Raw genomic sequence first — 27157 nt, forward strand, 5'->3', positions numbered from 1 at the left:
CAGCGTGCGGGCCAGCCCCGAGCCCTGTTTGTCCGCCACTGTTTGAAAACAGTTGGCGCCGGCGCCGCCGCCGCCGCCGCCGGGGCCTCAGTTCCAGGTCAGCCCCCGGCCTGACGCGGCGTTGCGTCCCCCGGGAGCTGCGCTAGGCGAACGGCTGCGGCGCTTTGTGCTCCAGTCGTTCCTAACGCTCCCTGGCCCGGCCGGGGCCGCGCAGTTAGGGCGTCTGAGGCGGGGAGAAGCAGCGGGGAGACGCCGGCTGCCAGCATGTCGCTGCCTCCGGAGAAAGCCTCCGAGCTGAAGCAGCTCATCCACCAGCAGCTGAGCAAGGTGAGAGTCGCGGGTGCTGGGAGAGACCGCCGGGCCGAGCCATAACCTTTCCCTCCTGCCCGGCGGCCCCGGGCCGACAGCGGCATCTGCTTGCTGGGACTCTAGCGAGGATTGTGGGGAGCGCAACGCGGAGTGGGCAGAGCTTTGAGTTTGAGGCAGGAGAGCGTCCTAGCCTCCCAGAAAGAAAACGAGCCGAGCAGGTGCTAGCAAGAGTCTGGGGCGATAGAACGAGCGGTCTTGGCGTTTTAGGACAGCCGTGAGAATGAAGCGCTTAGCTAGCGACTTCTGGAAGTCGGATCGAGTGTAAGTTGTATTTGGAGGTTTATATTCTGCTGTAAGATATCAGGGTTTTTTTGTTCCGTGAGACGGAGTCTCTCTGTTGCCCAGGCTGGAGTGCAGTGGCACCATCTCGCCTCACTGCAACCTCCGCCTCCCAGGTTTAAGCGATTCTCCTGCCTCTGCCTCCCGAGTAGCTGGGATTACAGGCGCGCGCCACCACGCTTGGCTAATTTTTGTATTTTTAGTAGAGACGGGGTTTCACCATGTTGGTCTGGCTGGTCCCGAACTCCTGACTTCGTGATCCGCCCGCCTCGGCCTTCCATAGTGCTGGGATTACAGGCGTGAGCCTCCGCGCCCGGCGGATATCAGGGTTTCTTTACCGCTGAAACATGTGGGTATCAGCGAAGTTGAACCAGGAGCTTCAATCAGCAATTCTCGAAGAAGTCATGGAAGAGAAGTTACTGAAGGGTTTGTAATGACGGAATTTGTTAATATTTCGGAGCTCCAGAAGAACCTCCAGTTTCTGCAGCGCTCGCTCGACTGAGTGCAAGATGCTCAAGTGATAAAAGCGACCGTTTATGGTGCCCTTGTGTGCCAGGCTTTGTGCTAGGTGTCTAGCGTCTTTAATCCTCACAACACTATTGTGAGAGGGCTCTACACTAGGTTTTTCCATTCTTATCGGTGACGAAACAGATTTATAAAAGGTAAATAAGTTGGCTTGAGGTTACACATCTACTAAGTTGAAAGCTGGTAAGATTCCCTTATCAGTAGGCAGATCAAAGTATGAAAGTAATAAGATCATACTTTGATCTGCCTACTCCCAGTCCGTGTTCTTTTGATTATACTATACTCCCTCTCAGAAGATTCCTTTTGGTTGGGTGTTATTTGTGGAGAAATGGTAACAAAGGTGCCAGATAACCAGTGGAGACTATTTCTAGAATTTATACTCAAAAGATTCATTCTTTAAAAGCTTACCTTTGTTCCCATTAAATTGTGGTAACAATTGTGCATTTACTATTAGCTGGAGAACCCTAAAACTTCAGAAGCAGTATTTGACTGCTTTGTGATGTTATAAATTGTAATATGAGTTTTCTACATAGATGGATGTCCATGGCAGAATAAGAGAAATCCTTGCTGAGACTATACGGGAAGAATTGGCACCTGATCAACATTTATCAACAGAAGATTTGATCAAAGCCCTTAGACGTCGAGGAATCATTGACGATGTGATGAAAGAACTTAATTTTGTTACTGTGAGTAATCTTTTAGGGAAATAAATGAGAGTATATGTATATACTAATGCGTAACACTGTTTATAAGGTTCCGATGTGGGGCCTTTCCTTTAGTAAAACCACTTTAAGGTCATTTTGTTTACTAGTGTCCTTGTTTCAAGTATAGGCTAGCTCTGCCCTTGAATATACCAAATAGTTTTGTGTATCAATGAAATTTGTGTTATATATCATATTCCCGTCTCTACAGTGACAGAATTTTCTCTTATTTTCTAGGTCTGTAAATTTTGAATATACATACTTTAGTCAAATTAGTTCACCATAACAAAGTTCCTTTTCACTATGATCTGTAACTTTTTTAGATTAAGCATATTTTTAAAATAAGCACTCTTTTGGGATTATATTCTCTATGTTTAACAAATTACAAATTTCTTTAAGAAAATAATTGACTGCATAAGAGTCCTCAAATCTTTTAATACAAATAGGTCAATAATGGGATGATAGTCTCTCAGTGCAAAATTAGTAAGTAGGCCTTCATTTGAAAATGAGGCAATAATGAAAACTGTGACCTCAATACCTGGGTAATATAATGTGAAAATTGGATGGACTTTATAATACAATAGGGAATAAGTATTTTAATACAGCACCTTTTTTTGGTTTTTGTAGTTTATGAACCCATTTGTTATAAAAATTGACCTAATAACAGCTTCTACTCTGTGATGACACTTTATTAAAATCAGCTCATGGTGGAATTATAAGCCAACTGTTATATAAGGTTTACAGAGAGTTCAACCTTGTTGAAGGTATTAAGGATTTGTTTTTAGCTTTATGTGGATAGTATTACTTGAAGACAGTTTAATTCCTTAGCATTTGATTTTAGGAGTGACCAGTTTACATCATCTTTTATGCAGGCTTTTATTTTCATTATTTTAATTAGGCTAGGAAAATAAGGGGTTCTCTGAAAGGACCTTAGCCTGTTGACTTTAGGTTCAGTGCTTAGTCATGTTTATTGACATTTCCTTAACCTATAATTGTTTTCTAATTTGTTTTGATTTTTTTTTTCCTGCCTTTCTAGGACAGTGTTGAGCAAGAACTCCCTTCCTCTCCAAAACAACCTATTTGTTTTGATAGACAATCAACATTAAAAAAAAGTATGTATATTTTAACATTAATTTAGTTGTGGTTAATAGTAAATCTCGATGTGGTGTAGTCTGGTCTTTGGTATTTGATAGAAGACATTTCCATTTTTTCCCCCCAAAATAAAATACTTAAAATTTTATGGTTAGCTAAAACATAGATTGTTTTGCATGAAGTATATCAGAAGAGTTAATGTATAGCACGGTAGAAACAAAAACAGCATCACCAGTTTCTTGTGTTTTAATAATATGTTTTATAAAAACTGTATAGCCTTGCTTTTAAATGGTAATATAATTATCTGACAAATACACTTGCTGAATTGATAATTATATGAGTTGGTTTGTGAAGGTGGAGGAATGTTGGATAAGCAGCTAAAAAGCAAAAGTACACTACATGTTGGCTCTGATGCCTTTCCAGCTGGGAGAAAGTAGCCTGGATGTAAACTCAGAAAAGAATATCATATTATGTGTATCTTCTCCCCAGAGTGCAAATGATTCTGGTATATACAGTAATAAATTTGTTACTCTTCTGCTTTTTTTTTTAGTCTTTGGTGTTGGGTTTTTATCTGTCAAGTTTTTATTTCCTAATGTCTTGATCACATTCTTTTAAGTTATTTGGCAGTTTCCTCATATATATTGCTACACTTTACAGCTAATATTGATCCAACACGGAGGTATCTTTACCTTCAGGTTTTGGGTGGAAAAGCTTTCTTGGAACATCTGCAAGAACCTGAGCCTTTACCTGGACAAGTTTGTTCAACGTTTACTTTATGTTTACATTATCGAAACCAACGTTTTCGTTCTAAACCTGTTCCATGTGCCTGTGAACCAGATTTTCATGATGGCTTTTTACTTGAAGTACACAGAGAAAGCTTGGGTAAGAAACAGTAATAAATTGTCATTTAATTGAGTAAATCTTTGTTATGTTTTATTGTAAAACAATAATAATGACTTTTTCTGTAAGGAGAGATTTATAATGGAGGAATCACTATTTTGTTTCCCACTGCTCTTTTCAATTTAAACTACTGTCCACCTTCTTGCAGTATTCTGTTTGCTATTCATTTTCCCTGGATATTATTTTTTGACTGTTTTCATTGTTGATTCTTTAGTAATACACACTTAAATACCTATTATGTGCATAGTGTTATGCTAGGCGGGTGCTGGGATGATATAGTGGAAAATGAGACATGGTCCTTCTCATTTATAAAACATAACCAGATTGATGATGTTATGTAACTTTTAAAAGTCAAAGTTTAAGCTGAGCACGGTGACTCACAGCTGAAATCCCAACACTTTGGGAGGCCTAGGTGAGAGAATCATTTGAAGCCGGGAGTTCAAGACCAGTCTGGGCAAAGTGAGACACTGTCTCTACAAAAAATAAAAAATAGGCTGGGTGTGGTGGCTCATGCCTGTAATCCCAGCACTTTGGGAGGCCGAGGCAGGTGGGTCACCTGAGGTCAGGAGTTCGAGACCAGCCTAGCCAACATGTCGAAACCCCGTCTCTACTAGAAATACAAAAATTTCTAGCCGGGCATGGTGGCAGGCGCGTGTAATGAGCCGAGATCACGCCATTGCACTCCAGCCTGGGCAACAGAGTGAGACTCAGTTTAAATAAATAAATAAATAAATATTTATAAATAAATTATTTATAAAAATTTTTAATAAATTTTTATAAATATAAATAAAAAAGTCAAATTTAGATGTGAACATATAACTGTCATTTTGGTTTTTTCTTTTTTTTTCTTATTTCTCCAATAAAGCATGTAATTCTCATAACTAAATTTTATGCTACTTGATTCCTGTAATTGTTTTACACTATGCTTCTTTCAGTAAAGGTATTTTGTATTTTGTAATTGTCAGTATGGAAATCTTTATATTTGTAAACTAAGCAAAGTTGCAGAATGTCTTCACAATTTTAGATTTAAAGATGACTGAAACATGACTAAAATTTATTTTTTTCCCTTTGAAAGATGTTACCTTAATAAGGCAATTAATAGGATAAATTGCTAGATTCAATGTGCTGTATTTTTCAGTTGTATGTCGATTATACAGTGATAATTTCTGGAGATTAAAGGGATTTCTGGAGGTAGTTTGGGGATTAATGTTGACATACTTGAAGGCTTTTTATTGTAGTAGCATATAAGTTAAGTACTTTTAAAGAACAGACTTATCTCATGAATCAGAAAGCACTGATATGCTGTAAGTTACTGGATAACTCATCACAATTTGCCAGTCTTCTTTCTGAAAAGTTAGTGACAGAAATAGGACTGTACTTCTATTTCCAGTTTTTTCCATGCTTTCTGAGACATTAGCAAATTGTTCTATTTGGTTTTATATAAGCTTATTATTTACTGTTTAATAAAAGTATTCTTTTATGTTGGCCTAACTGAATATGTAGTATGGTATAATTTCGTTTGGATTATATTGCTAGGTGATGGAACTAGAATGGCTGATTCAACAACAATGTTATCAATAAGTGATCCAATTCATATGGTGCTAATCAAAACAGACATATTTGGTGAGACGACTTTAGTAGCATCGTATTTTCTGGAATGGCGATCAGTTTTGGGCTCAGAAAATGGAGTGACCAGTCTGACTGTGGAACTTATGGGTGTAGGTATGGTGATTAATATATCATTTTTAACCTTTTTATAGCCACAGTTCATTTGTAAATATATTTTATATCTTTAAAATGCTTTTATAATCCAAGAGGGAAACCTGTAAAATAGAATTTCATTAGCATTACAATTGGACCTCAGCATCCTAGTCGTGAGAGATGTCTTGAAGAATAGTATCAGTGTAGCACTTCATGGTCAATCTGACCTTGGCTTAGGAGACATGTTTTTTTCTGGAAAATGAATACAGGAATTTTGAGGGTTTTAATTTCAAGTTCATTTGATTAAATACAAGGCTATAAAGAAAATTAATATTCTTGACACACATACAAACTTATGTGTGTCCAGTCATCACACCCTGGAATACAGTGATTTGGTGCCAGTGATTCTTGCAAAATATGGAGTAGGTGTTCTCCCAACCTTTTACAGTGTGGGTGAGTGAGACTTGGAAGAGGTAATAATTTGCTCAGTGTCAGTATCAACTAGTCCTTGAGGGCAGAGCTGGTGCCTATCTTATTTATCATAGTCTCCTTGGAATCTTGCACACTGCCCGCTATGTAACACATACTTGCTAATAAAATGAGAAAACAAAACCTACCAATGTTTTATCTGTAACATATAATGGAATTACTTTGGTTTTTAAACTTAGTCACAGAGTTAAACCTTGCCAGTGGACAGCATAGCCTTAGTAATTTAGATGATGATGATGATGATGATGATGATGATGATGATGATGATGATGATTTGAGATGGAGTCTCGTTCTGTCGCCAGGCTGGAGTGCAGTGGTGCAATCTCGGCTCACTGCAACTCCCGCCTCCTGGGTTCAAGCGATTATACTGGCTCAGCCTACTGAATAGCTGGGACTACAGGCATGCGCCACCACAGCCAGCTGATTTTTGTATTTTCAGTAGAGATGGGGTTTCACCATGTTGGCTGGGATGGTCTCGATCTCTTGACCTCGTGATCTGCCTGCCTCAGCCTCCCAAAGTGCTGGGATACAGGCGTGAGCCACCACGCCCAGCCAGTAATTTAGATTTTAATAAGTCATACCAAGAATGTATTTTTCTTTAAATAAAAATTATAGAAAAACTGTCCTTTATGTAAGAAATTTATTTTCAAAAACAATACTTAATATTATTTTTTGTCTTCAAAAATAGGCCTTTGAATTTGTCTTCAAAAATAGACGAAAAACAATTTTGTCTTCAAAAATTATTTGTCTTCAAAAATAGGCCTAACATGATAATCGTAGCAGTGACCTGGAAACAAGCAGATTCTGATTCACTGAAGAAACATTAAATCGTTTTGATGTGAAGTATATTTGTTTTCTAGTTCTTTAAATCCAGGCATGGATTGAAAATTTCTACTCAGCCTGTAATTGGATAATGGGGAGTGACAAATGGGAGTTACTATAAGTGACAATATAAATGCTTTCTAATTTTGTGTGTGTGTGTGTGTGTGTGTGTGTGTGTGTGTGTAGACAGAATGAGGTGTTAACAGTTGCTTTGACTTTGAATTTAATGTAGTCTGGTTGACATTATACATTTAATTAAGACAAAAATTAAGAGTCTCAAATCCTTTAAGTCAGAAAAATTTCTTAAAACATGTTAGAAAAGCCAGGTGTAGTGGCTCATGCCTGTAATCCCACCAAGCACTTTGGAAGGCTGAGGGAGGAATATCACTTGAACCCTGGAGTTTAAGACCAACCTGAATAACGTAGGGAGACCCCATCTCTACTTAAAGAAGAAAAAGAGTGTTAGAAAGCTAAGAAAATAATCTCCTTATAATTAAACACCTTTGTTTAAAAAAATTGATTTGGTTCATTTTAATATGAATATTAAAGGTAATGTTGAATGTTATCTTTATTCCATTCAAGTGATAAAACACTAAGTGCCTAAATTATTTTGGTTAGACTTTGGTTGACTAAATATATATGGTATTGAAATCTCTGAAGTTCAAAATATTTATGTTTATAGGCACAGAATCAAAAGTTTCTGTGGGAATTTTAAATATAAAACTTGAAATGTATCCACCACTCAATCAAACGTTATCTCAAGAAGTAGTGAACACACAGGTAAATACTTATGAGTTTCTCTTTTTTTGTGTGTTTGTTTTCATAATAATGTATTTACCTGTTGATCCTAGAAAGCACTCTATTTTTAGAAAATTACCATTTATTACTTTCTAGATTAGCACTCAAAGGTTCACAAAAAGGATGAGAAAGAAAATAAAGACAAGATTGTTTTCCTAGGAGAATCTGTAGTCTAGTTTGGAAAATACGATGAACATTTATTGAGACAGCATAAGAATTACAGGATAGGCCAGTGACTCACGCCTGGAATCCCAGCACTTTGGGAGGCCTAGGCGGGCAGATCACGAGGTCAGGAGATCGAGACCATCCTGGCTAACATGGTGAAACCCCGCCTCTACTAAAAATACAAAAAAAAAAAAATTAGCCGGGCATGGTGGCGGGTACCTGTAGTACCAGCTACTCGGGAGGCTGAGGCAGGAGAATGGCATGAACCGGGAGGCAGAGGTTGCAGTGAGCCCAGATTGCGCCAGCGTACTCCAGCCTGGGCAACAGAGCAAGATTCCATCTCAAAAAAAGAAAAAAAAAAGAATTACAGGATAAAGCTGAAGAGGATAAAAGAGTAAAGTGCAACCTCAGTGGGGTGGGATTTTAACGTTCTTTCACAGACGTTTATTGAAAGCTTGCTGCTTATGTCTTCTGCTCTGTTCTCTCAGGGTAGAAGTGCTTGCCACTTCTAAAGTGTGTTTGGAGAGGCTTTTTTCCCTAATTCCACTGTCAGGTCTCTCGTGAATTACTTTCTTCCTGGGTCTTAAAAGATTGGCAGATTTTTTCATTCCTTCACATTGGACTTGCCATCCGTGTTTAGTTCTTGCCAGTCTTTAGTTTGGAGGGTCTCATTATCTGCTGACTTGCTGGGATGGCACTTGTGGAATGGTTCTCCTTGATTACATACACCACCCTTTACTCCACCCTGCCTTTCATATTGTTCCTTTTACAGACCTATGGTTAGACGCTAGTGCTTCTCCCTCAGGCAAACAATGTCCTGCCCTGTTTTCTTTAAACTTTTTTTCCTTCTTTTTGTAAACTCTCATCTCCCTCTAATCTCTAGCTTCTGACACGTGTCATGGGTGGTATATATACCTGAAACCACATAGTGGGAACCAACTTTGATGTTACTCAAATAAATACCCAGCCCTATGGGAGGCTAAGGTGGGTGGATCACTTTTGAGTCCAGCAGTTTAGGACCAGCCTGGGCAACATAGTGAGACCCTGTCTCTACAAAAATTTTAAAAAATCAGTCAAGCATGGTGGTACATACTTGTAGTCCCAGCTGCTTGGGAAGCTGAGATGGGAGGATTGCTTGACCCAGGAATTTGAGGTTACAGTGAGCTGTGATTGTACCACTGCACACTAGCCTAGGTTACAGACTAAGACCCTGTCTCTTAAATAAATGGTGTATACACACATATACATATGTGTATACATGAGGGGTTTTTTTGTTTGTTTTTTGTTTGTTTTTTTCAGACAGAGTCTCGCTGTGTCGCCAGGTTGGAGTGCAGTGGCGCAATCTTGGCTCACTGCAACCTCTGCCTCCCGAGTTCAAGCAGTTGTCCTGCCTCAGTCTCCTGAGTAGCTTGGGACTACAGGCGCGTGCCACCACGCCCAGCTAATTTTTGTATTTTTAATAGAGACAGGGTTTCACCATGTTGGCCAGGATGGTCTCGATCTCTTGACCTCGTGATCTGCCTGCCTCAGCCTCCCAAAGTGTTATACATGAGTTTTAATCATGTTATTCATATATTTATGTGACATCTAAAGTAAATGTTTGGGCTCTCCTTTTTTTGGGTAGTAGCTTGTTTTTTTTCATTAAATTTTATTTTTTTAGAGACAGCATCTCACTCTGACTCTCAGGCTTGAGTGCAGTGGTGTGATTATAGCTCACTGAAACCTCAAACTCCCAGCCTCAAGCAATCCATCTGCCTCAGCCTCCCAAAACATTGGGATTGCAGACATGGACCATTGTGCCCAGCCAGGTTCTCCTTTTTAAACTTAACATTATTTTATATATTTTTTCTCATATTTCTACTGTCATATTTATAATTTCTAGTGACTAAAACTTAAGTTTATTCTATTTCTGATAAATAAATTGCTTCTAATTTTCTCTTTAAAATTGCACTATTAAAAATTTTAGCCAGGCTAATTAGTCTGTAATCCCAGCACTTTGGGAGGCCAAGGTAAGAGGATCACTTCAGGCCAGGAGTTTAAGACCAGCCTCGGCAACATAGGTAGACTTTATCTCTACAAAAATTTTTAAAAATTAACTGCACGTGGTGGTGCATTCCTGTAGTCCCAGCTACTGGGGAGGCTGAGGTGGGAGGATCACTTGAGCCTAGGAATTTGAGGCTACAGTGAGCCATGATCATGCAATAGCACTCCAGACTGGGTGACAGAGCAAGACCCTGTCTCTTAAAAGCAATTAAAGTCAGAAATATGTATGGATCCTAAATGTCAAAATGTGCTAGACACTGTTCCGGACACTGGAGATGTAGCTATGTATAGGGCAGCAGACAGCTAGACAGCTTGCTCTCAAGGAGTTTAGATTCCAGTGCAGGAGAAACAATAAGTCAGCAAACAAAATAATCAGATAGTAGAAGGTGTTTTATGGAGAATTATTACAGGTGATATGATACAGTGGTTATTGGGTGGCTAATTATAGGTCGAGTGACTAAGGTAGGGAAAGAGTCTGAACAGCAGGAAGTAACCAGCCATGCAAAGACTGGGGCTGAGCTTCCAGCACTGGGAACAGCCTAGAACAAAAGCCCCTATGGAGGACTGAAAGCCCTGTGTGGCTAGAGCGTAGTGGGTTGGGGAGAGAGGAGAAAATGAGATAGTTGGGCCAGAGTTCATAGGCCAGGGCAGGTATTTTGCAATGTGATGGAGAATGAAGTGTTTTAACAAGAGAATTACAGTGTTTTTTTGTTTTTGTTTTTGTTTTTTTTTGAGATAGAGTCTCACTCTATTGCCCAGGGTTGAGTACGGTGGCATGAACTCGGCTCACTGCAACCTCTGCCTCCCGGGTTCAAGCAATTCTCCTGCCTCAGCCTCCCGAGTAGCTGGGATTACAGGCATGTACCACCATCCCCAGCTAGTTTTTGTATTTTTAGTTGAGATGGGGTTTCACCATGTTGGCCAGGCTGGTCTCAAACTCCTGACCTCAAATGATCCACCTGCCTTGGCCTCCCAAAGTGTTGGGATTACAGGCGTGAGCCACCATGCCCGGCTTGTATGATTTACTATTTAAAAATTTCTGGGCTGGGCGCGGTAATCCCAGCACTTTGGGAGGCCAAGGCGGGCGGATCATGAGCTCAGGAGTTCGAGACTAGCTTGACCAATGTAGTGAAACCCTGTCTCTACTAAAAATAACAAAAAAAATTTAGCTGAGTGTGGTGGCACGCGCCTGTAGTCCCAGCTACTCAGGAGGCTGAGGCAGGAGAATTGCTTGAACGTGGGAGGCGGAGGTTGCAGTGAGGTGAGATCACACCACTGCACTCCAGCCTGGGCAACAGAGCGAGACTGCATCCCCCACAACCAAAAAAAAAAAAAATTCTGTCTTGGGAGGAAGAAAAGGTGACTTATGATTATTGTATGGAGACGGGATTGTACTAGGGGTAAGTGTAGAAACAGGGAAGTTAGGAGGCTCTTATAGAAGATGATGATGACTCAGATTAGAGTGGTAATGATGTAGAGAAGTAGATAAATTTGTTACATATTTTGTAGTAATTAAAGATAATGAATAGAAATTGAAAAATATTTTTTTAAATTTCAAGCTTGCTTTGGAACGTCAGAAAACTGCAGAGAAAGAGCGATTATTTCTTGTATATGCTAAGCAGTGGTGGAGAGAATATTTGCAAATTCGACCCTCACACAACTCACGACTGGTTAAGATTTTTGCACAGGTTTGTAAATTATATTAGAATAATTTTATGCCTGTATTTGAGATTTACTGTTATGTGTGTAAATTTTATTTAATATTTGTAAAATGTATTCCAAAAAATAAAAGTGTATTTGTAAAATAAAATGCTGATTTTGTAATATTCTCTTTCACTGCATAGTGAGTGGCAAGATCAATCTATGTCTTATTTTACTTTCAGTTTCAGTTATTGTGGGTTTTTGAAAAATCACCTTTCTCAGGTTGAATCAATTATTGTGTTTTAAACCCTTTCTGAATATATTTGATTTAAAGTAGATGAAAATCCATTTTGTTTAACTTGGAATGTGTATTTGCTTGATACTTAGTGCTACAACCATTTGGACACTTTGCAGGTTATATGTAAATCCAGCTCTTGTGTGCAGAACGGGGGGACTCTGGGCATATACATATTTTTGGTTAGGGTTTTAAAAAAATTGTATATAACCATGACCTCTAAGCCATGACCAGTAATGTTTAACTGAAGCATTTCAACTATATATCTCTGCTTTCATTTTTCCTGAGTCCTAAACCCATTTTCTCTCTTTAACAGACCAACATAAAATATATGGTCAGGTCAGCCGGGCGCGGTGGCTCATGCCTGTAATCCCAGCACTTGGGGAGGCCGAGGTGGGTGGATCACAAGGTCAGGAGATCGAGACCATCCTGGCTAACACGGTGAAATCCCGTTTCTATTAAAAACACAAAAAATTAGCCGGGCACGATGGCGGGCTCCTGTAGTTGCAGCTACTTGGGAGGCTGAGGCAGGAGAATGGTGTGAACCCGGGAGGCGGAGCTTGCAGTGAGCCGAGATAGCGCCACTGCAGTCCGGCCTGGGCAACAGAGCAAGACTCTGTCTCAAAAAAAAAAAAAAAACAAAAAATGTGGTCAGGTTCACGTATTTTTTGTTAACTCCTAAGGAACAGTTCAAATATTTTGTATATATTCAGCCTCATATAGATGCTTTCATATAAGTATAGTGTAGTATATTATTTTAAGTTTCTCAAATCCTGTACATTCATCCAGCTTTACCCTACTTTCCTTAGATTTTGGAACAGGCTAAAAGTGGTTTAGTGTCCAGATGGGGAGCTTGGGAATGAGAGGTTGACTAGAGGTGGGAATAAGGGAAATGGCTTCTGACTTTCTGATAGCATTGTTTATATATTGAATTACTGGTTGGCAAGGTAACAACATTATCAGGACAAGGGCAAGGAGAAACCAATCAAAATATAACTGGCTTCCTGGCCGGGCGCAGTGGCTCACGCCTGTAATCCCAGCACTTGAGGAGGCCGAGGCAGGTGGATCCTCTGAGGTCAGGGGTTTGAGACCAGCCTGGCCAACATGGCGAAACCTTGTCTCTACTAAAAATACAAAAATTAGCCAGGCTTGGTGGCAGGCACCTATAATCCCAGTTAGTCAGGAGGCTGAGGCAGGAGAATTGCTTAACCCGGGAGGCGGAGGTTGCAGTGAGCCAAGATCATGCCATTGCACTCCAGCCTGGGCGACAGAGTGAGACTCTGTCTCAAAATATTAACAACAACAAAAAATATACACATATATAAAAATACATATATATATATATATATTTAAAAATCTGGCTCCCTGCTGTCTATATAGTCTGAGGCATTTATTCATTGCCACGTGGAATTAGGAACTAGAGAGGACTCAGGATGGAGTGAGGCAGTGAATCAGAGAAATGGCAGGATCAAAGAGGAGGAAGAAGTTGAAGTGCACTAAGGAAGTCAAGGAAGTGGGATTTTCTTTTAGGAAATATTACTTAAACGAGTTCCTCTCTCAGAATTCATTGTAAGATTTGAACCATAGAAGGTAATTTAGTCTCATAGTAACCATATAAGATTGTCAAGTGGCCAGGCATTGGCTCTTTTTGTAAACAGTATGAAGGTTAGAGAAGTGAACCGTCTTTTCAAGGCCAAACAGCAACTCAGTCATGGCAAAGTCTATATTAAATTGGAGTTTCAACTGGTGCCTTTTTGGTTTATGCCACCTCTTTCCATATACATAGAGTAAATAAAATGCTGATTTAATTTAGATTCCCCAGAACTGTTTCTTGCTGCTGCTTCCTGTATTTGACTAGTTCTGAAATTAAACAACAACAGTGTAAAGCAGTCAATCTAATTATAAACACAATAGTTATAAATTAAAACGTTAATATACATATCCAGGCCAAAAAAATTTCTAATGTATCCAGCACTGAAAGGAAAGTAAAGAACTTTTTTTTGTTGTTGTTGTGAGACAGAGTCTCAGTCAGCCAGGCTGGAGTGCAGTGGCGCGATGTTGGCTCACTGCAACCTCCACCTCCCAGATTCAAGTGATTCTCCTGCCTCAGCCTCCCAAGTAGCTGGGACTATAGGCGCGTGCCACCATGTCTGGCTAATTTTTTGTGTTTTTAGTAGAGATGGGGTTTCACCGTGTTAGCCGGGATGGTCTCGATCTCCTGACCTCATGACCCACCCGCCTCGGCCTCCCAAAGTGCTGGGATCATAGGTGTGAGCCACCGCACCTGGGCAAGAACTTTTTGCAATGATGGAAATGTTCTGTATCTGTGCTAAGCAGTATGGTAGCCACCAGCCATGTACTGAGCATTCAAAATGTGGCTATTATGACTAAAAATAATTGAATTTTAAATTTTAATTAAAATTTAAATAGCTCATAATGGTTAGTGATTTTCTTACTGGACAGTGCCCATTCAGAGGTTGAAATATTAACTTTGCAAAACACTTAAGTAGGTTGTGGGGATATATTTAGATAATATTAGAATATTGCTGTAATAAAACGATATATCTTACATTCTAAGATGCTACTATTGATGATTGACTTAGGCAAATGTTTCCGCTTCTTATGTGCTCATCTTTTCTTGCCTCTTAGTGGATTTGTAAGAATAGGAGTAACAGTCCTGAACCTCAATCCTAACCGAAGATCTGTAGATTTGCCGTGGCCATTATACTTAAAAATTCATTATTCTTTTTATTCTTTGTTAGCTGGTTTTGCTATAGTATAGTAGTAATTCATTGAATGATGCTTTTTGAACTTTTTAGTGCAAGAAACTTTAAAATAAGTTACAGAAATTGAACTTTAAGGCCACTAGGTTTTTTTTTTTGGAGATGGAGTCTCGCTCTCGCCCAGGCTGGAGTGCAGTGGCACGATCTCGGCTCACTGTAAGCTCCGCCTCCCAGGTTCATGCCATCCACCTGCCTCAGCCTCCCGAGTAGCTGGGACTACATGCCCGGCTAATTTTTTTTGTATTTTTAGTAGAGACGGGGTTTCACCATGTTAGCCAGAATGGTCTTGATCTCCTGACCTCGTGATCTGCCCGCCTCGGCCTCCCAAAGTGCTGGGATTACAGGCGTGAGCCACCATGCCCAGCCTAAGGCCATTAGGTTTTAAGAAAATGTTGTAAATCACTTGAGGATTGAGGATATCCTTTTAATATTTAGTTTGTGATTTCAGGACTTAGTATTCTTATACAACACTAGATTATTAGTAATGCTAAGTTCATGTAAAAGAAAATCATAGTTCTCTACATCCCCCCAAAATTAGAATAATAATCTTCTGTTTTAAAAATTGGTGCCCTCTAGGCCAGGCACAGTGGCTCACGCCTGTAATCCCAGCACTTTGGGAGGTCGAGGTGGGCAGATCACTTGAGGTCAGGAGTTTGAGACCAGCCTGGTCAACATCGTGAAACCCCATCTCTACAAAAATACAAAAATTAGCCAGGTATGGTGGCGCATACCTGTAATCCCAGCTACTCAGGAGGCTGAGGCACAAGAATCGCTTGAACCCGTGAGTGGAGGTTGCAGCGAGCCGAGATCACGCTACTGCACTCCAGCCTGGACAACAGCGAGACTCTGTCTCAAAAAAAAAAAAAAAAATTGATGCTTTCTGCAGTTGAGAACTATAGGTATGAGTGGAATCTATAGCCAATTTGCTCTGCAACATAAAAATTAATGATCTTTCTCACTATAATCAAATGTAAATAAGTGAGTTTTTTTTTTCCTTGCTAAAGTATGGGACTATATTGGAAAAAGATGTTTTGGTTGTGGAGAAAGACATCAGTGGTTCTGATAATTCAAACAGATGGTGTTTCTGTTGGCTGGGTTAGATCTCATGTCCTGAGGAACCCTATCAGGGAGGGTAGGTCATCTCCAAATCTTGAATAGTAAGTGGCTCTTTCACAGTGCCCTATCAGTAACCATGAAGGTAAAGAGATTGTGGGCTTTGGTAATACTAACTGTAAAATCACAGTGGTAGACAGTCATCAGAGACCTATATATGCATACAAGTTATTCAGCACCAACACCAGGAGATATCCTGTATTTAGAATGTAAAACTTTTTCTAGAGTGTTTTTTGAAATTTTGCTTTCAATTGACTTGGTTAACAAATTATTGTTTCCTGTGGATCTCTAAATTTGAGGCCCTAATGGAAACAAACTAGAATCAAGCTACAATCATTTCTGTTATATCAGCCAATCAGAAGAGTTATTTGTTCTGTCTGGCTATATGTTGTTAAATTCTATATGGTAATGTGAAAAAAATACTTCAGCTTAGAGCACCTCTCCCTCCCCTACATACCTACCCACGTATTTCTCAGAGGAGTTCTTATTGCCACAGCCTTTGGAGTAAAACAGCTCAGAGCTTGAACCTGGCTCTGTTGCATAATAGCTGTAGCTCCTCAGTTTTCATCTATAAAATGAAAATAATAGAGATGAGGATTAAGGGAAATTATGTACGCAGCACTTTGCAGCCAAATACTGGATACAAGGTAACCACTCAATCAATGGTATGCTGAATTATTTTATCCTACATTAATGTATTTGAAAAAAACATAATTGGGGATGATTAATATGTCATTACAGATGTTTTTCCCCTTTTCCCTAGGATGAAAATGGGGTAAATAGACCAGTCTGTTCCTATGTTAAACCACTTCGAGCTGGACGGCTTCTTGATACTCCAAGGCAAGCAGCAAGATTTGTTAATGTCCTTGGTTATGAACGAGCCCCTGTTATTGGAGGAGGAGGTAAACAGGAGCAGTGGTGCACTCTGCTGGCCTTTCTCTGTAGAAACAAGGTATTATACACACATAATAGAATTAAATAGCAGTATATCATAGTTACTCTGAATTTGTAATCCATTTGTAAAAGAATGCCTTAGAAAAATGCACATATAGTCAACCCTCTGTACCCACAGGTTCTGTATCTGTAGATTCAACCAACTGCAGATCAAAAATACTTATAAAAGTGAAAAATAACAATACAATAATAAAAAATAGTACAAATAAAAAAATGGAGTGTAACAATGTTTATGTAGCATTTACATTGTATTGAGATTTTTAAACAATTTAGAGGTGATTTAAAGTATATAGGAGGATGTGCTTAGGTTATATATAAAATACTATACCATTTTGGCTGGCCGCAGTGGCTCATGCCTGTATCCCAGCATTTTGGGAGGCTGAGGCAGGTGGATCACCTGAGGTCAGGAGTTCAAGACCAGTCTGGGCAACATGGTGAAACCCTATCTCTACCAAAATACAAAAAATTATCTGGGCATGGTGTCGTGTGCCTGTAATCCCAGCTACTCAGGAGACTGAGGCAGGAGAATCGCTTGGACCCTGGAGGCGGAGGTTGCAGTGAGCCGAGATTGCACCATTGCACTCTAGCCTGAGGACAGAGCAAGACTCGTCTCAAAAAAAAAAATACTATTTTATATAAGCCTTGAGTATCCATGGATTTTGTTTTGCAAGGGTCCTGGAACTCACCTCTTTGGGGTGCTATCAACTTGACCACGTCAGAACCTTGTTCCGTTTTTCATAACATTTAAATATCAATACACAAAAAACTCAGCATCTTTATTTTCTCGTGTAGTTTCTTATTTATTGTGATTTCTGTGATGTAGGGACCTACAAGTACTAAAATGTCAGAAATCAAGTTACAGAATGAATTAGAAACAGCACCAGGACCAGACGATAGCTTTCTGGTACTATTGATGTGTTGCAATTTGCTCAGATAATACATCTTTAAAAAAGAGAAAATAAGGCCGGGCGCGGTGGCTCATGCCTGTAATCCCAGCACTTTGGGAGGCCGAGGTGGGCGGATCACCTGAGGTCGGGAGTTCGAGACCAGTCTGACCAACATGGAGAAACCCCGTCTCCACTAAAAGTACAAAGTTAGCATGGTGTGGTGGTGCATGCCTGTAATCCTAGCTACTCAGGAGGCTGAAGCAGGAGAATTGCTTGAACCTGGGAGGCGGAGGTTGTGGTGAGCTGAGATCGCGCCATTGCACTCCAGCCTGGGCAACTAGCGAAACTCCATTAAAAAACAGAGAAAATGGCAGTACAAAATTAATATAGAAAAAATATTAAAATAGAAAAAAATTTTGAATTGCATGCTATTTTGTTTAGTTTGTTTAGTTTGTATTTAAATACAAATGTATATTTAATTACACTTTCTGAATGACTTGATTTCAGTAAACTAATTTTATAGATTATGGGATATTTCCTAATCTGTGTTGATAGTATGATAACACATCTGTGTTGATAGTATGTTGATAGTATGATAACAAATGTTATCATAAAAAATGTTGATAGTATGATAACAAACAAGTAAAACTATCTTTAGGCCAGGCACGGTGGCTCACACCTGTAATCCCAGCACTTTGGGAAGCCGAGGAGGGTGGATCACCTGAGGTCAGGAGTTCTAGAACAGCCTAACATGGAGAAACTCCATCTCTACTGAAAAAATACAAAAATTAGCCAGCCACGGTGGCGGGCTCCTGTAATCCCAGCTACTTGGGAGGCTGAGGCAGGAGAATCACTTGAACCTGGGAGGTAGAGGTTGCAGTGAGCCAAGATCACACCATCACACTCCAGTCTGGGCAATAAGAGTGAAACTCCATCTCAAAAAAAACACAAAAAACAAAAAACTATCTTTAGCCTGGGCGACAGAGTGAGACTCTGTCTCAAAATAAATAAATAAATAAATAAATAAAGGTGACAGCAGGCCAGGCATGGTGGCTCACGCCTGCAATTCCAGCACTTGGGTAGGCTAAGGTGGGCAAATCACTTGAGCCCAGAAGTTCCAGACAAACCTGGGCAACATGGCAAAATCCCTGTCTCTAAAAAACTATAAAAATTACCCAGGCATGGGCCAGGTGTGGTGGCTCATGCCTGCAATCCCAGCACTTTGGGAAGCTGAGGCGGGTGGATCACGAGGTCAGGAGATCGAGATCATCCTGGCTGATATTGTGAAACCCCATCTCTACTAAAAACACAAAAAAAGGAGAATCACTTGAACTCATGAGGGTGGAGGTTGCAGTGAGCTGAGATTGCGCCACTGCACTCCAAACTGGGCGACAGAGCAAGACTCTGTCCCTCCAAAAAAAAAATATGTATATATATATGTATATATTTAGATTTTTTTTTTTACTGTACAAACAACAGCATTACAACAGTAATGGTAAAACTTTACCTATAATTCTATTCCTAGTTTATTATTTCTTTTTATATTTTTTCTGCTGCATATGTATCATTTATACCATAATTATAATTATTGTAAATAAATTTTTGTATCTTGCTTTATAATTAAGCATTATGCTATGAACATTTTTCTATGTGTTGCTACAGTCTTTCTGATTTCCTTTTTTTTTTTAAATGAGACAGTTTTCCTCTTGTCGCCCAGGCTGGAGTGCAATGGCATGATCTCGGCCCACTGCAACCTCCGTCTCCTGGGTTCAAGTGATTCTCCTGCCCCAGCCTCCCTAGTAGCTGGGACTACAAGTGCCCGCCACCACCCCCAGCTCATTTTTGTATTTTTAGTAGAGATGGGGTTTCACTATGTTGGCTAGGCTGGTCTTGAACTCCTGACTTTAGGTGATCTGCCCGCCTCTGCCTCCTAAAGTGCTGATTTCCATTTTTTAATGAGTGTTTAAGTTTTCTTGAGTCAATATACAAAATACACTTAACTATTACCCTATTGTAGGAACTGCCAAGTTAGGCTCTTTTTTTTTTATTCAGTGGTTTTGTTGTTGTTGTTTTCTTTTGTTTTTTTTTTTGGGACGGGGTCTCGCTCTGTTGCCCAGGCTGGAGTGCAGTGTCACGATCTCGGCTCACTGCAACCTCCGCCTCCCAGCCTCAAGCAATTCTCCTACCTCAGCCTCCTGAGTAGCTGGGACTACAGGCATGGAGCCACCATGCCTGGCTTTTTTTTTTTTTTTTTTTTTTTTTTGGTATTTTTAGTAGAGATGGGGTTTCTTGGCCAGGGTGGTCTCAAACTTCTGGCCTCGAGTGATCTGGCCGCCTCAGCCTCCCAAAGTGCTGAGATTATAGGCAAAAGCTGGCACACCTGGCCATAAAGTTAAACTCATTTTAAATTTTTTAATGTTGCCGTGAATGAACTTTCACACTGACTATCTTTGCAGATATTATTATTTTACTTCTGAATTTTCTTTAGGACAAAATCTCAGAAATAATTGGGTCTAAAAGGTTGATTAAGCCAGGCGCAGTGGCTCATGCCTGTAATCCCAGCACTTTGGGAGATCGAGGTGGGTGGATCACTTGAGGTCAGGAGTTCAAGACCAACCTGGCCAACATGGTGAAACTCCATCTCTACTAAAAATACAAAAATTAGCTGGGTGTGGTGGTGCACACCTGTAGTCCTAGCTACTCGGGAGGCTGAGAATCGTTGGAACCCGGGAGGGAGGAGGTTGTAGTGAGCCGAGGTCATGCCACTGCATTCCAGCCTGGGTGACAGAGCGAGACTCCGTCTAAAAAAAGAAAAAAGTAAATTAAAAAATAAAAGATTGGTTATTACATTTTTGTAAAGCCACTTTAAGAACTATAAAATGCTATTTGTTTTCTTACAGTTAATTTTTTTAAAAAAACTGTAGCACCACCAATGCAAATTTTTTGGAGAAAGAAATTTCTTGGCCAGGTAAGGTGACTCATGCCTGTAGTCCCAGCACTTTGGGAGGCTGAGGCAAGTGGATTGCTTGAGTCCAGGAATTCGAGACCAGCCAGGGCAACTTGGTGAAACCCTGTCTCTACAAAAACACAAAAAATAGCTGGGCCTGGTGATGAGTACCTGTGGTCCCAGCTATTCAGGAGGCTGAGGCAGGGGAATCGCTTGAGCTGGGGACATCAAGGCTGCAGTGAGCTGAGGATGTCAAGGCAGCAGTGAGCTGAGATCACGCCACTGCACTCCAGCCTGGGTGTCGGAACTAGACCCTATCTCAAGAGAGAGAAAAAAAAAAAATTTCTTCATTCGGACACTCAACTCAAATAGTTATTTTTGCTTTCGCGTGTAGTCTTCCTACACTTAAATACAAAATTGTAGCCATACTGTTTAATATCTTAGTAATTTTTTTCACAGAACACAGTATCAGATATTTTCTTTTCTTTTTTTCTTTTTTGTTTTGAGACAGAGTCTCACTCTGTTGTCCAGGTTGGAGTGCAGTGGCACGATCTCAGCTCACTGCAACCTCTGCCTCCCGGGTTCAAGCGATTCTCCTGCCTCAGCCTCCCGAGTAGCTGGGATTACAGGCACACACCACCATACCCAGCTAATATTTTCTATTTTTTTATGGGTCTTTATAACTTTTTAAAATTGAAAGTAATATAACCAAAGAAAATCTGGAAAATAGAGTGGAAAATTATATATAACCTCCCCAGTAATAACCATTGTTGACATTTTGTTGTTGTTCTTGCCAGTCATTTTTCTTATGTATATATTTTCTTGAAATTATCACATGTAGATACTATCAGTCATTGGTTGAGTGTTTTCCATTTATTTGCATTTCTTGCTGTATGACTTGTTTGCTTGTTTGTTCATGTCCTTCAGCTATTAATCTATTAAAATATTCCAGGCTGGGCACAGGAGCTCATGCCTGTAATCCCAACACTTTGGGAGGCTGAGGCAGGAGGATCACTTGAGCCCAAGAGTTCATGAGCAGCCTGGTTAACACAGTAAGACCCCTGTTTATACAAAAAAATTTAAAAATTAGCTAGGTGTCGTGGTGCACACCTTTAGTCCCAGCCACTTGGGAGGCTGAGACGGGAAAATCACTTAAGCCCAGGAGGTCAAGGCTGCTATGAATCATGTCACCAGCCTGGGTGACAGAGGAAGACCCTGTCTCAAAAAAAAAAAAAAAAAAAAAAAAAAATTCTACTTTTCTTTCTGTGTTGTGTAAGTTCTTTATAAACATTTTTTTTTTTTTTGGAAACAGAGTCTTACTCTGTTGCCGAGGCTGGAATGCAGTGGTGCGATTGCAGCTCACTGCAACCTCCGCCTCCCACGTTCACGTGATTCTCTTGCCTCGCCTCCCGAGTAGCTGGGACTAATGGTGCGTGCCACCACACCTGGCTAATTTTTGTATTTTTAGTAAAGACAGAGTTTCCTTATGTTGGCCAGGCTGGTCTTGAACTCCTGACGTCACGTGATCCACCCGCTTTGGCCTCCCAAAGTCTTGGGATTACAGGCGTGAGCCACTGTGCCCAGCCAATAAATTTTTATTATAATTTTGTATTTAAGTATGTAATGAGGAAATAATATGGAAGAATGAATACTTTATTTTAATTTATCTTCCAGGGTGACTGTGAAGATCACGCTAACCTTCTGTGCAGCCTTCTTCTTGGATATGGATTAGAAGCCTTTGTTTGTGTTGGGACCAAGGCAAAAGGAGTACCTCATGCATGGGTTATGACTTGTGGAACTGATGGGACCATCACTTTTTGGGAGAGTTTAACAGGACACAGGTTAGTCTACTAAGTTTATAAGGATATTAAAATGAAGTTATAAGTTTTTTTTTTTTTTTTTTTTTCCTCGCTCTGTCGCCCAGGCTGGAGTGCACTGGCACAATCTCAGCTCACTGCAACCTCCACCTCCCAGGTTCAAGCTGATTCTCCTGCCTCAGCCTCCCAAGTAGCTGGGATTACAGGCGCACCTGGATGATTTTTGTATTTTTAGTAGAGACAAGTTTTCGCCATGTTAGCCAGGCTAGTCTCAAACCTCCTGACCTCAGGTGATCCACCTACCTCAGCCTCCCAAAGTGCTGGGATTACAGGCATGAGCCACCGTGTCCGGCTTAAGTTATAAGTATTTTAAATTTTAAGGGTTTTTTGTCCATATTGATGGTACTTGAAGTTACGTGTCGATGATTTTAGTTAGAGCCTTTTCAGTGATTATGTAAAAAAGTACTTCAATTATGGCAGCCAAGTAAATGAACTCTAAGAAAACTTTTACCTCAAATATTCTTTACCAACATGATGTTGGTAAACAGTAAATTATATTTACTAGTTTTGTATGATTAGCATTTTTTTTTTTCAGTTTTCTCTTTTTTTTTTTTTTTTGGCAGTGTCTCATTCTGTTGCTCAGGCTGGAGTGCAGTGGCACAGTCACAGCCCACTGCAGCCTCCTCCTCCTGGGTTCTGGTGGTCCTCCTACCTCAGCCTCTTGCGTAGCTGGGACTGCAGGTGTGCACAGCCATGCCTCGCTAATTTTTTTGTAGGGATGAGGTTTTGCTGTGTTGTTTAGGCTGGTCTTGAACTCCTGGGCTCAAGCAGTCTGCCCGCCACGGCCTTCCAAAGTGTTGAGATTATAGGCATGAGCCACCACGCCTGGCCAGCATATGTTTTTTTCTGATGATCATCCCTAAGTCTGAAAATAAGTTCAAGTTGTAAATGATGATTTCTTTTTAAAATTTGATGTGGTTACCATCTCCATGTTGGCAAATCCACTGGACACATTTTTTAAAGTACTTTAGCCTGTCATTAGATTTTGAAACAGCTGAGTACTTCTGTTGTAGGACTTCCTCCTTAGTTCAGCTAAGAGCTGGGTCCTTGTCACATGGCCACGAAAAATTAGGCTCGCAGGCAATTTGAAGGGGGAGAAAAATGGAATTTATTGAACAAAAAGGAAAAAAACTGGGAAACAGGGATGCTCCACAAAGCCAGAGTGCCTGCTAGCGTGCTTCCCACTTCACAGATTGAATTCCAGCTTCCACTCAGGAAGAGGAGGGGCCAGGCTCCTCCCCACTGCAAATTGCTCGAACTTCTGTGGCTTCTCCCCAGTGTGCACTCCTCCCAGTGCACAGGCTGGTTGGAGTTTCTCTGGGGACCCCTTTCCACCTGGCTGTCTCACTTCTTTCTTCATGGAACATTCTCTTTCCTTAGCTTCTTTCTTATCATTGTCTTTCAATATTTATTATTCCTCTCTGGCTGTTCTCAGTTTTTCCTTCATCTTGTCTTTAAATGTGTGTGTTCTAGAGGCCCAGCCCTGGGCCCTCTTTTCATTCCCCTGAGTCCTCTTTCTCCCTGGTTGATAATCATGCCTAATAATGTTTTGGTTAGTTGTGCCTAAAAATGCATAACCAAATTATTTTAATTATGTTATCTGAGGCAAACTTTTTTTATTTTTATTTTTTTTTCTTGGAGACGGAGTTTCGCCCTTGTTGCTCAGGCTGGACGGCTCACTGCAACCTCCGCCTCCTGGGTTCAAGCAATTCTCCTGGCTTAGCCTCCCGAGTAGCTGGGACTACAGGCACGTGCTCCCACGCCCAGCTAATTTTTGTATTTTTAGTAGAGACGGGGTTTCACCATGTTGGTCAGGCTAGTCTCGAACTCTTGACCTCAGGTGATCCCCTTGCCTCGGCCTCCCAAAGTGCTGGGATTACCGCATCCGGCCTTTGATCTTAACAGTATACATAGGATGTATTCTGTTGTTAATAGAGTTGGTTTTAATATTGTAAGACGTACCATACAATTAATACAGAGTAATCAAATTGTGGAAATATAAAAAAGAACAACAAGTATTAAACTGTAGTTCTGAGAAGTAGTTATGGCCTTAAGTGTTAGAATAATTTTCTCAGTAAGATGCTGCCTTCTTAATTTTTAAGTTCTCATATATAAAATTATTTATAAATAATATATATATATAAAATTATTTAATTTTTTTAGGTACATCCATAAACCTACCAATCCTGATGAACCTCCAGTTGCTGAACAGCCCAAACCACTGTACCCGTATCGAACAATTGGTTGTGTTTTCAACCATCAAATGTTCCTGGGAAATTGTCAGCCCTCTGATGCAGTAGAAACCTGTGTATTTGATTTGAATGATGAATCTAAATGGAAACCCATGAGTGAGGAAGCAATTAAATCTGTATGTGCTCCTGGAGCTACAACATCCCTTCCTCCCTTTCCACCTCTGTGTGCATCCACAATTGACGCGTCAGTAACAAGTAATGAAATTGAAATGCAGCTGAGGCTCCTGGTGTCAGAACACAGGAAGGTAATTCACACTGAAATAGTTGTAGTTTCATACTTTTTTTCATTTATGTATTTAACTATTTTTTTGGTGTGTGTGATAGTGCCAGTCACTATTCTAGCCCTGAACAAAGCAACTACAGTCCCTACTATTATGAAGCTTATAATTTTGAAAGTCATGAGAGTTCAAGTTCTGAGACTCAAAAATCTCCAAATTAATTAATACTTACAGAATGAATTACTTCCTCCTAGAAATGAAGAATGGTGAACGTGTTCACATGCCTTAGAGTCAAGATTTTTGCTGAATACCACTATTTGGATTTCATCTTTGTGAAATGCTTATTCACATATTTGCCCCTTCAAAAATCCTGGGTTAGGCTGGGCTTGATGGCTCACGCCTGTAATCCCAGCACTTTGGGAGGCTGAGGTGGGTGGATCGCTTGAGCCCAGGAGTTCAAGACCAGCCTGGGGAATATGGTGAAACATCATCTCTATTATTTTTTAAAGAAAAAATAGGTATACTGGGTTATACTTTTTTCATATTCATTTTTCTCCCCAGGTTGGTTTCTGTTTGTTTTCATATTGTACTCAACTGGGTAGACGTCTGGCTTTAATTTGCATTTCCCTGATTATTTATGAGATCAAACCTCTTTTTTTTTTTTTTTTGAGATGGAATCTCTCGCTCTGTCACCCAGGCTGGAGCGCAGTGGCGTGATCTTGGTTCACTGCAACCTCCACCTCTCAGGTTTAAGCAATTCTCCTGCCTCAGCCTCCTGAATAACTGGGATTATAGACATGTGCTACCATGCTGCCAATTTTTGTATTTTTTGTAGAGATAGGGTTTCATCATGTTGGCCAGGCTGGTCTCGAAGTGATCTACCTGCCTCAGTCTCCCAAAGTGCTGGGATTACAGTTGTGAGCCACTGCGCCCAGCCAGATCAAGCCTCTTGTCAAATAGCATGTAGATTTCCTTTGTAAAGTGCCTTTAAGAAGACATAAAAAGTATTAGTCATAAAGGAAAAGATTAATATATCTTAAAGACTTAAGTTCATCAAAAGAAAATATTAAGAGATTGAAGCTGTGGGGTGGGAAAAGTTATTTGTAACACATATCACCAACAAAGGACTAGAATCCAAAATTCCTACAAAATATTTCTGATTCACCTTTTAGGGTTCCCTGTTCCACTCCTCACCTTGGGTGAGCCCTGTTTTCTGTGTTCTTTGAGGCTATCAAAGGCAAACTGATTTATCAAACATGTTCTCTGGGTTCCCAGTTACTCTTAGCTTTGGCCTCTAATATATTTCTTATTCACTTGTCAACTTATCAAAGCATTTAAACATATATTTTGGAAAACCTGGCATTTGTAATATGTTTTCAGCAAAAGCTGGTCAGGAGACCTCTGGTTCATTATATTGCTGGAAATGAATGCCCCTTATTACTTTTTCTTTCCTTCCATCACTTGTATTGGCTTTAGCTTTCTTTTCTTAGGTTCTGCTTACAAATAAAAGCATATCTTATAAAAATTACTTTTGGCCAGGCACAGTGTCTCATGCCTGTAATCCCAGCAGTTTGGGAGGCCGAGATGGGTGGATTGCTTGAGCTCAGGAGTTCAAGACCAGCCTGGGCAACATGGTGAGACCCTATCTCTACAAAAAGTACAAAAATTAGCCGGGTGTGATGGCGCATGCCTGTAGTCCCAGCTACTCGGAGGCTGAGGTGAAAGGAGCTGGGGAGGCAGAGGTTGCAGTGAGCCGAGATTGTGCCACTGCACTCCAGCCTGGGTGACAGAGTAAGACCCTGTCTCAAAAAAAAAAAAAAAAAAAGGAATTACTGTTTATAGAAAAAGAAAACAAAGCTGTGATAGATGCCAGTGTTGATCACTATTTAAGTTAAGGTGCCTGTAAATCAGCAAAAGTTCACATTTTGCCACAGGAAAAGCATTGTTAATCGTGGATCTTTGAGACCATTTGTGACAAGTTAAAACCTTGAATGTAAAATGGGGAGATACCAAAGATCCATTATGATAACCAAAATATCTAGAATTTTGAGAATTTTTTGTATTTGTAATAATATTATTTTTAACTTCATGTGTCTAGATATCAATAGGTCTTTTGGTGTTATGGAATCATGGGCTGGGCGCGGTGGCTCATGCCTGTAATCCCACCACTTTGGGAGGCCGAGGTGGGTGGATCACTTGAGGTCAGGAGTTTGAGACCAGCCTGGCCAACATGGTGAAACCCCGTCTCTACTAAAAATACAAAAATTAGCCGGGCATGGTGGCGAGTGTCTGTAATCCCAGCTACT

The 27157-nt window shown here is 40.3% G+C and overlaps 1 protein-coding gene across 6 annotated transcripts in view; it reads left to right on the forward strand.

Annotated features, from left to right (window-relative positions):
- The first annotated feature begins 95 nt into the window (after window positions 1-95).
- The window catches only part of CEP76 (centrosomal protein 76), a 42524-nt gene continuing 15462 nt past the window's right edge, over window positions 96-27157 (forward strand). For 4 of the 6 annotated variants that reach the window (XR_010137493.1, XM_054537479.2, XM_063716763.1 and 1 more), the window contains exons 1-10: window positions 194-327; window positions 1707-1859; window positions 2911-2986; window positions 3624-3848; window positions 5403-5588; window positions 7561-7658; window positions 11444-11572; window positions 16480-16668; window positions 22179-22345; window positions 24545-24878. Coding sequence is in view for 5 of the 6 variants with exons in the window: in XM_054537479.2 (XP_054393454.2) it covers window positions 265-327; window positions 1707-1859; window positions 2911-2986; window positions 3624-3848; window positions 5403-5588; window positions 7561-7658; window positions 11444-11572; window positions 16480-16668; window positions 22179-22345; window positions 24545-24878 (1620 nt within the window). In the remaining variant the exon portion in view is untranslated. 6 annotated transcript variants of the gene reach the window in all.

This window comes from Pongo abelii, chromosome 17 (genome assembly GCF_028885655.2).
Source record: "Pongo abelii isolate AG06213 chromosome 17, NHGRI_mPonAbe1-v2.0_pri, whole genome shotgun sequence".
NCBI classification, from domain to species: domain Eukaryota; kingdom Metazoa; phylum Chordata; class Mammalia; order Primates; family Hominidae; genus Pongo; species Pongo abelii.